Raw genomic sequence first — 11,028 nt, forward strand, 5'->3', positions numbered from 1 at the left:
AGCTGAGCTGAGGATGCAGTTTTACCAGTGCCGGCAACGGGCTGTAGATAGCATTCGGGACTATGCTTTACGTCTGCAGACCGCCCTCCGCACGCTAAAGCGGGTGAATCCTGTCAATGAGGCGGACAGCAACAAGATGCTAGTAGAGCTATTTGTGCAGGGGATGAGATCCCCTGAGGACCGCAAGCAACTCCGGCTGTGGGCCCTGGAACACCCTGATGTGGACTTTGCTGTGTTAAAGGAACGGGCCATTAAAGCACTACAGCCCCCAGCTACAGAAGTCCTGGAGCCAGCCCCGTGGCCCATTGAGACGGCCCCCGTTGTGGCAGCCCCTGCCCTACCAACCTCTCCAATACCTGCAACCTCAAGCAGCACAGTGGAAGAACTGGCAGCTCAGGTCCGTCGCATGGACGGAGACCTCGCCAAGATCCTTGCTGCACTACAACCTTTGACCAGATCTCAGCCTCCAGCACAGATACAGCTTGCTGACAGCCCCGAGGATGTTCCCTGGATGCAGCGGAGAAGTGCTAATAACCCGCGTAACAGACCTCCAATCTGCTATAAGTGCCGTAAGCCTGGTCATGACTTCCGGCAGTGCCCGTTAAACGAGCAACCCCTGGGGCCCCGGGCCAATCCTCAGGAGTAGAACATCGTGGCCCCCCGGACTGGCGGGACCGATATATCGGGGCCCGCCCCATCATCCCCGTGGCTGTGGACGGCATACCAGTGATGGCTCTCTTGGACATTGGATCACAGGTAACCACCATACCATACACGTTGTACCAGCGGTATTGGGGAATAGACGAGCTGGCACACCCAGATAATAGTATAACGCTAATTGCCACTAATGGACTCCCATTGACCCAGGTGGGGTATAAACAAGTGGTCATGACAGTGGGGCAAGCTGAACTGCAATACCAGGGTATGATTGTGATCATGAATGAACCCAGTGATCATAACCCGAAGATAGTGCTGGGAACCAATGTGATGGAGCACTGCATGGCTGATGTGTTGACCTTATTGCAACAGCTAGCCGCCACAGCAGCGGGAAGCCGGCAGAGAGCTGTGCAGCGTGAGATCCGAGCTCTGATGTACCGCCAGCATGTAAGCTCAACAGGAGGGGAGATTGGTGGAGTGAGAGTGATGGATGTTGCTCCATTGACTGTACCCCCTAGGAGTGAGATGATGATTTGGTGTAGGGCAGCAGTAGGGCCTCAGGGGCGTGACTACCCTGCCATGATGGAGCCCATGCCCTCCGAGCACTGGCCCACTGTAATGGCCGCCCAAGGGGTGGTGGATGTAAAAAAAGGGAGAGTGCCTGTGAGGGTGTTGAACTGTGGGGAGGAAGAAGTCAGGCTTCCCCGGTATTCCACCATTGCCAAGCTGCTCACCCTGGATCCGCACACCATTCATGAAGCCAGTCCCTCAGTCTCCCCACCTATCACCAGCACTTCCCCGCCTCAAGGGGTAGTCAAGGAGTGGCACCAACAGCTACACGTGGGTACTGACGATACTCCTACACATCACAAAGCAGGGGTGTACAGGGTGGTGCAGGAGTATGAACAGGTTTTCAGTAAACATCCACTAGACTTTGGGCAGATCAAAGGGGTCCAACACCACATCCCCACCGGTGAACACCCCCCTATCAAAGAGAGGTACAGGCCTATTCCCCCTGCACATTACCAGTATGCCAAAGATATGTTGAGGAATATGAAGGAGGCAGGGGTTATTCGGGACAGCTGTAGTCCCTGGGCCGCTCCGTTGGTACTGGTCAAGAAGAAGGATGGTACCATGCGGATGTGTGTGGACTACCGGAAGATTAATCAGATAACCCATAAAGACGCCTAGCCACTGCCTCGTATTGAAGAGTCTTTGGCTGCATTGAGAACTGCAAATTACTTCTCTACCCTTGACCTCACCAGTGGGTACTGGCAGGTGGCCGTGGCCCCGGAAGATCGGGAGAAAACCGCCTTCACCACTCCGATGGGGCTCTGTGAATTCAATAGTATGCCGTTCGGGCTGTGCAACGCCCCAGGAACCTTCCAACGGCTGATGGAGTGCTGTCTGGGACACCTAAACTTCGAGACCGTCCTATTGTACTTGGATGACGTGATTGTTTACTCCCAGACGTATGAAGCCCATCTGGAGCACCTGGCCGAGGTGTTCGCGTCCCTTGCCAAATATGGGATGAAATTGAAGCCTTCTAAGTGTCACCTGCTAAAACCCAGAGTGCAATACCTGGGGCACGTGGTAAGTGCAGAAGGTGTCGCCCCCGACCCTGAGAAGATCACTGCCATCCAGGGCCGGCCGAGACCAACCACAGTGAGGGAAGTAAGGCAGTTTCTGGGTCTGGTGGGGTACTACCGGCGCTTTATCAAAGGGTACACGAAGATGGCTGCTCCCATGCAAGATCTCCTCGTGGGACAGACCAAAGGTGGTAGACCCCTAGGGGCCCCGCTGGTATGGGAAGAGAAGCATGAAGAATCCTTCTGCCAGCTGAAAGCGGCCTTGACGGGGGAAGAGGTCCTAGCGTATCCTGACTATGGCTGCCCATTCATCCTCTATACCGACGCCAGCAATGTGGGACTGGGAGCAGTCCTGTCCCAGGTCCAGGATGGGAAGGAGAAAGTGATAGCTTATGCTAGCCGGAAGCTTAGGCCAACCGAAAGGAACCCCGAGAACTACAGCTCCTTCAAGCTCGAGCTCCTGGCATTGGTATGGGCTATCACAGAGCGGTTCCGCCACTACTTGGCTGCAGCAAAATTCACCGCCTTCACGGACAACAATCCGTTGACCCACCTGGACACAGCCAAGCTGGGCGCATTGGAGCAGCAGTGGGTGGCCCGGCTAGCCAACTACGACTTTACCATCAAGTACCGAGCTGGCCGTGTCAACATTAATGCTGATGCACTCTCCCGAATGCCCCAATTGTCAGAAGAAGGAGGCGAGGATGATGACCTCGAGGAGATTGAGTTGCCTGCATTTCACCAGCCACCAACTGAGAAGGTACAAATACACCAACAACGGGTGGATCTGGACCCACGGCCCAGTCAAGAGTGGCAGGAAGCTCAAAACCAGGCGCCGGCTGTCCGCCTCGTCAAGACCCTGGTGGAACAAGGCGCTGTTGGAATGGACCCTGCCGCTCCAGCTGAAGCCCAGCGCTTGTGGAAGGAACGGAAACGGCTTTATCTACATCAAGGGAAGCTGTACCGTGAGCTGATCAACCCGAAGACCCATGAGAAAATCTGCCAGCTGGTTATTCCCCAAGCTGATGTGGCTACTGTTTTGCGGGCATACCATGATGGTGCCGGACACTTCGGGTGGAAGAAGCTGGAGATGCTGTTGAGGGAGCGGTTCTACTGGAGTGGGATGCGGGAGTCGGTAGAGGCCTGGTGCCGAGAGTGTGGTTCTTGCACGCTGAGAAGGAAGGACGAGACCAGCCAGAGGGCGCCCCTACACCCAAATCATCACACATCAACCGCTGGAACTGGTCGCCCTAGACCATGTCAAGCTCACCCCCAGCAGAAGTGGGTACACCTACGCGTTGACCATCGTAGACCACTATTCAAGATTCATGGTGGTTGTCCCCGTCAAGGACCTAACTGGTCGAACTGCTGCTCGAGCGTTCCAGGCTTATTTCTGCCGCCCACATGGATATCCAGAAAAGGTGCTTACTGACCAAGGCCCGGCTTTTGAAGCAGAGGTGTTCCACGAGTTCTGCCAGTTGTACGGCTGTAAGAAGATCCGGACCACCCCTTACCATGCCCAGACCAACGGCATGTGTGAGAAGATGAATCACTTGGTCCTGGGACTCCTCAAGACGCTACCGCTGGAAGAGCGGAGCCTGTGGCCAGAGAAGCTACCCGACATGGTCGATATGTACAACAATATCCCGTCCATCTCGACAAAGTGCACCCCAGCATATCTGATGAGGGCTCGGCCCGGCCGCCTGCCGGTGGACCTGGAAATAGGGTTGGAGGCCCCCGAAGCACTCCCTTCGACAGCTGAATGGGAAACTCGGCGGAGAGCACAATACCAGCAGATTCAGGAGTATGTGGAGAAGAACCTAAGTCGAAGTCGAGAACAGCAGGAGCAGCAATTCAACCAGAAAGCGCCTGCGGGCCCTTTCCAGCCAGGAGATGTGGTGTTAAAGCGGAAGAGGAGGACCCACAAGCTGGATGATCAATGTGAACCAATCCCATATGTCATACAACCCACAGGGTGGGAGGATGGAAAGGCCTACCAGATCAGTCGTGATCAAGGGGGCACTTTGGCCACGGTTTCCCGGGACCATCTGAAAAGGTGCCCACCAGCATTGAGGGCAATGGCTGACGTACCAGTTCCTCCACCAACAGAGAAGGCAAAAGAGGTGATCCACACTGTGATGGGTGACTTCCCAGCAGACTGGCCTGTGCAGAACGGCGCGGTGATTCTTCCAGTAATACTGTTCCCACAACCTGTGGATGAAGAAGTGGTGGAAGCGGTCGACCGTGAGCCAGAACCAGTGCCAGTGCCCAGGGATGAATCTGTGCCCAGCTCCCCTACACCTCCGCCTGCCCCACATGATAGCCGGGAGGAGGAACCGATTATTCCCTCTACCCCACTGCCTAGCCACACTGACACCGGACCCCGGAGGTCCACCCGTCCCAACCTAGGTAGACCCCCACTTAGGTACAGGGAGACCGTCCTTTAAAAGGGGGGGGTGGGAAATAGGTGTTTGTGTGAAGTTATGTTTGAAAAGTTTGAAAAAGTTGAAAAATGATGATAGCTGAAAATAATACCGAAAAAGTCATCTGATTGTCTGCCAGTGATTGAACCGGCCGGAGCCGGCACCGTTGTCCCCGTGGGGACCGTTTAAGTTGTTTTGCATGAGGAACTGCTCATGGACAAGCCCGAGAACTTGCAGGGCAACCACAAACGTTAGTGGCTTGTAAATAAGTTGTTTACCGTTACCGTTTCCGCATTGCCACCTCCGGAGAGGCAGGTTGGAAAGGAACCGGTGGCTACCCTCTGGAGGGGAAGGACAGATCCCGCTCGGGTAACGTGTGCTGGACTTGGGGACAAGGGGTGCTGCCTGGGTTTTAGGGGCAGCATCAGGGCCAGGTTGCTTGGGTGGGAGAGAGCGGAAACCGTAACCGTAAACCGTTTGCAACGTTTAAGTAAAAGTGCCTCCCGTTATGGGAAGAATCAATAAAAATGTAAATATGTTACCGTTTACAATGTTATATATTTTCCAGAAAAATAAAACCGGTGTTGGACGGGCAGCCCGCGGACGGTCTGCATTTTGCTAAGGGGGAATGTGACGCCCTGGGCAAGCCAGGGGTCACAGGTCATCACACCACCACACCCTACACCCCAGTTAGGAACATCACAGCTAACCAAAATCCTTGTTGCCTTCCTCCAAGGGCTGATGTTCACACCAGGGGGGTGGGCCAGGCAGTTGGCTCCGCCCACCGAGGAGTACACAGCCCTGGAGGCGGGAGAAGCTGGCAGTTAAGAAAAGTTAGGGAAAGGGGGAGGAAGTGGAAGGAGGTGAAGTGGTAGAGGAGCAAAGAAGAAAAGAGTAAAAGTGAGAGTAGAAAAGCCTGAAGTTGGTCCAGCTGTGTGCAGGACAGAGTCAGCAAGGTCAGCAATGGCGGTGATTGTCCGGAGGGGTGACCGTTTGGAAGTTCCTGGAAGGACCGCGGACGGGTGGTGGCCCGGCGGTCTGAAGCAGTGTACAAAGGACAGTCAGCACCAGGGCAGGGGCCTCTCGGACCCCGGCAAGGCTAGGAGTCGCCATAATTTGCCAAATCCGTCAGTGAAGGGGACGTCTGTCTCCCAACAACCAAGTCCCGATTGAAGGCAACGGCCCAACCATTACAGTAGAGACACCGCCACCGCCAGGGCACCAGTTTCTAAGGGCCAGCGCCTGCGGGCAAAGAGTAGAGCTCCTCCGGTCCAGCTTGAAGCCGGGGAGCAGGTTACCGGTGGGAACCCATCGAGACCATCAACAACATTAGGTGCAGGAAAAGGGACACCACCGTCACCTACTGGGGAAAGCAAGTGCAGCCGTCCGTGGGAACCGTCTTTCCAGCCGTGTGTTTTACCGAGAACTGTGTCAACGTCTCAGGCTGAGTGAGTACCACAGTGCCGCAAGGCACAGCGCTGCCCCCGCGTCCCTGCGCCCACCAAGCCCTGCATCTACCCACCTCAACACTGGGCCCCGGGATCACCAACCCCTACCCACGGAGGGGCAACACAACAACTTGCTGCTTCACACCATCACTCCCGGGATCCCCACACCGAGCAGCGGTGGTGCTAACAGATCACCACAACCGTGGGTGGCGTCACGGACAATAGACTATATCCCAAAACCCAATCCCCTTTCACTCACGGACGAGGAGCGCCGCTCGAGAACCCCCGGGATCCGGCCCATCGCTCGAGCCACCACTGAGCAGCAGCAGCCGGACCCGAGCAGAGGGGTGAGCGCAGTGCTGACACCCTCCTCCCCGCCCGCGACACTTGGAAGGTGCAGATCTTCTGTCCATTCAGTTCAGCCCATGTAGTAAGACTTTCAGAGATAACATTGTGATATCAGACTCATCTGGTCATTTGTGCTGGAGGAGAATTATTATTCTTCATTATGCCTTAGGTATTGTTCCTTTGTTCGGTGGATCAGGAGACATTGACCATTCTTTCAAATGGGACTGTTTGGTGCTTCTTTCTGTGTGTTAATTTGTGACATGTCTGCATTTGGAGGACAATTATGCAGTCTAATTGAATCAGTGAACAATGAGGGGGCAGCCATGATTGTCTTCCTGTGGGACACAATGCCCTAAAATGGGAGCTGAGATATATAAAAGGGATTGCTCTCTCACCGTGTGTGATTCTACAGGACTTCAGCCAAGGGCCTATGGTTCCAGATGGAGGATTACAGAACTGCTCCTGTGCCCAATACTGAGCCCACAAGTTTGCTTGGAGGACCGAGGTTAGGACAGTCAGGTCACCTGGCTACATACCTCACTGTGCTCGGTCAGTTTCCTAAGCTTGCTGCTGTCTCCTCTTAGTGGGTGCCCGCCAAAAGCAAGGTGCTACTGGCTGGGAAAATTAGCCCTGGATTCCCTAAATTCATGAAGATTTTAATGCCAGCAGAAGAGGCGAGACTCTGTCTCTTGTACCATCTTCTGTTTTTCCAAGGAATGTACTACATGCTGTTATCTGTGGGCGACAAAATAAACTCTTACCAGTGTGTGGTACCTTTATCCAGTGATGTCTGTGTAATGTTTTGCCCACGAGTTAAAACCTTCAATGGGATGAGACCAGGTCCGTGGTGTTTTTCTAAAGACAACCAGGCCAGCAGATGCGATCACCCACTGACCCTCATATATCCACAAATGTCTTCAGAGCTTTCAGTCCTCCTTGCAGTGGGACCTGCCCCTATGGTGTACTCCCTGATCGTGGGGCATTTTAGTTTAAAGGCCTTGTCTGTGGTCTATGTCTGGTAGCGCAACTTTTGGATATATTCTACATTCCTCCACAGCATTGATTACTGCGTTTTTTCTGGGAGGTGTTGAGGTTTCAAATTGCTGTATAGTGGTTTGTTGATAACACTCCATGGCCGCTGATCAAACTTCGGTGTTGAGTAAACTGAAAGTTCCTTTGTATTTGACAGCTCTCCTCGAATCTCTCGCATCTCCTGGCGCAATTCACAGGCCAACTCTGATTCAGCACAAGTATCCCCTGAGGATGTTGCATTGTGGCTCCAGACCATGTCAGCCATGATTGTGGCTTCTTGCTCCTGTACTCTTGCTTCAGCTCCAATCTCAAGGAAACTTATATTGGAGACGTAGAGCCGATGTTCTTACAGCACCCGGCTTAGGAAGGTATCTCTTAGGCGTGCAATTTCCTGGTCCCTTAAGACACCAATGCATTCACATATTGGATTACTGTCTCGCCTTCCTTCTGGACATGATGAAAGAGATGCAAATTACCTGTCATTTGGTAATTGGTAAACTGCATTTTCTGGCAAAATACTGAACCAAAACCGCATGTGTTTTGATACGGATTGGTGCGTTTTTTACCAGGAGATACAGATTTGGTGCAGAAATGACTGCACCCAGATACTCACTACGCACACATTGCTTAATCCGGTAATCCAGCATTGACTTCACCTGAGTTCATTGAGTTCACCTCAGGTCAGTTCACCTGAGGTCACAGCTGGGGTACCATGGGAACCCCAGCTGTGACGTCAAGTGATCTTAGCGACGTCACCGCTCACATCTGCGGCTCCATTAGTGAGTTTCTGAAGTTGCAGTCACTGGTCATGTTTTCTAATGTGTCCACACACTGCATCTTCAGATGTAGCGGAGCCTGCAGGGGTGTTTTGGGGGTTAATAAATTAGAGAAAGACGGTGTTTTTTGTTTGTTTTTTTTAAAGGATTTTACTCTGTCTATTTTTTTTTACTTACAGGGTTAGTAATGGGAGTGTCATGTCTCATAGACCCCTCCCAATTGCTAACCTCGGGTTTGATGACAGCTGTGATGTTTGACAACTGACATCTGTCATTAACCCCTTATATTACCACGATTGCCACCGTACCAGGGCAATTGGGATGAGCAAGGTAAAGTGCCAGAATTGTAGCATCTAATGGATGCGACAATTACGGGGCAGCTGCAGGCTGCTATTTTTAAGCTTATACAGGCAAGATGACATGCACAGCTTTGTCCAGCAGCCTGTAGCTGTCTGCTTTATCTATGCTGGGTATCAATATACGGGGACCTTTTGTAATTTTTTTAAATTATTTAATTATTTTTACACACCACAACCAATCACAGATGACAGCACACTGGCAGTCTGACTGCAACCAATCATAGGTGCTGTCACAGAGGAGGGTGTGCGGGGGAAGCAGTAACTATGCATGAGGGTTAATGAGCAGACCCAGAAGTAGTGTTACTGCCATGGCAGAGACTCAATAAGTGTAATTCTCTTGTTTCAATCTGTGTTTTGCTTTCTTTTAATTTTTTTTTTTTTATCCAGTTAGCCGAACCAGAAGAGTAACACGGACTTCCCTGAGAATGTCCATGCACAGACACTACAGTTTGGGTTCGCTCATCACGAAATATAATATCAAATCATAAACTTTAGCTCTACAATTCCCCACACAATATTAAAATAGATGTACGGTCCATTACCTTTCAACGTCCATCTCTTCACTGTAAGTGTCTTTGCCATCCTTACTAGAATTTTCTACAGTAGTAACCCTAACAGTCTCTATTGAAAGCTAGCTCAATATCCCTGCTAAAACACAAGTCTTTTACTAGTGTTCACTGAGAGCTCTCTACCCCCACTGGTCGCACTGGCCGTCTGCATCTCTCAGGGGCATAGCTCAAGTCTCTACCATTATAGGAAATAAGGAATAACGTTTGGAACTCCATTCTATGTCTGAACTGGGTGCAAAAACCTAAAAAAACATCACTATATGGAGATAAGGTATGCACACCAGTGACTATGCAAGGGGAATACATGAAATAGCAGAAACTGCTGTGTGAATACTGACATGAAAAATCCAATAGCTATATGTAAGAGTGAAAATGTGAAAAATGGAATCTGCATTACTGCCATGAACATATGAATCAAGAGAAATTTAGCTACTGAATTGATCAATGCAATAGAGCCCCAACACTACGCCAAAGTATTTCTCTACGTTGGGGTCCCTAGCTAGGGTGTGCATACCTTATCTCCATATAATTCTACCATTATAGGGACCTCCTGGCCCCCAGTCGTCTCGAGTACACTGTCCCTCAACTAGAATTCGCGGCCTCTTCAGCTCACATATTCATCCTTTTTGATAACTCAGCCTCGTCAAGTCACAAGTCCAACTAGGTCTCATCAGCTCACATGGTCGTCCTCTTGGGTAACTCAGTCTCCTTAGCTCACATGGTGGTCCTCTTTGGTAACTTGGTCTCTTCAGCTCACAAATTCGACCTCTTCCAGGGACTGCATACTATTACTCTTGTGCTTCCTGGTGCGGCTATAAGCCAGCTCAGCTTGCTCAGCACGTCCGACTTGGTTCAAGTGTGGCCAATGACTCCCACTCTGCTGTAGCCTCAGGGGGTTTTACATGTTCTGGTCCCCCTCTTGTCTCTTCCCCCTGTGAAAACAATTCTATTTATCTTAATTCCTGCACAGATCTATGAGTTCCTACTTTTCAAACTCTGATTACTACACGTATCTAAAATGGTATGTATCAGCAGATTCCAAAATGGTTGAAGGCTAATATTGTTTTATAGTTACTTGGTAACATGTTCCCTATTAAGAACCCTTAAGAAAAAAAAATGATGTAATAAAGCTATCGTGTTGTCATTATGATGCTTTTACTTTACTGTTCTTTCCTGTTTTTTATTTGATATTCTTCTACTTTCCTTACAGAGTTTGTACGTATGATGTCTCGCTGAAGACCTGATGTGAAATCTGGAGTAGTCCTATAGAAGCCATTGTGTGTTTGAACTTCAATATACCAAATAAATGTATATTATTGTAATGAGCTTTGCGTGTCTTCTTAGTATACTAGGATGCTGATGGAAAAATGGGGACTTTCCGGAAGAATTGGCAAATCTATGAGGCACCACCCATATCTCCTGGACACCAAATAATAACAGTGCTTTTGGAAAACTTCCTGTCCATGACCCGGTTCCACCACCACTTCTCAGTTCTCGAGCTAGGTTCCATAAGAAAATACAGAAAAAAAACAATACAAAGAAGAAATAGTGGCTGCACTAGGTTACGTTTCCAAGATGAGTTTTTGATGCTGCACATTCTTACTGTGCAAAAAATGTAACGTCTTAGGAATTGTTCACACGCGTATTTTCCAGATTTTTTTCCACGTCTTTTGCAAGGGAAAAGAAGTTACAGTTTACCGTACCAGCAAAATTTCTGAAGTCTCATGAACATGCTGCTTATTTTATCCGTGTGGATTTTAACTATCAGGGCCTTTTGTAAAATTCGCAGCATGTCAATTGTTTCAGCATATTTGCAGTGTTTTCACT

At 50.4% G+C, this 11,028-nt stretch overlaps 1 protein-coding gene across 2 annotated transcripts in view; it reads left to right on the plus strand.

The window, feature by feature from the left end:
• The window catches only part of CABP2 (calcium binding protein 2), a 108,952-nt gene extending 98,476 nt beyond the window's left edge, over positions 1-10,476 (plus strand). For both annotated transcript variants that reach the window (XM_075347393.1, XM_075347394.1), the window contains exon 6: positions 10,412-10,476. In XM_075347393.1, the coding sequence (XP_075203508.1) occupies positions 10,412-10,437 (26 nt within the window). In that variant the 3' untranslated portion in view covers positions 10,438-10,476. The remainder of the gene's footprint in view (positions 1-10,411) is intronic.
• The last annotated feature ends 552 nt before the right edge of the window (positions 10,477-11,028 follow it).

This window comes from Anomaloglossus baeobatrachus, chromosome 5 (genome assembly GCF_048569485.1).
Source record: "Anomaloglossus baeobatrachus isolate aAnoBae1 chromosome 5, aAnoBae1.hap1, whole genome shotgun sequence".
NCBI lineage: Eukaryota > Metazoa > Chordata > Amphibia > Anura > Aromobatidae > Anomaloglossus > Anomaloglossus baeobatrachus.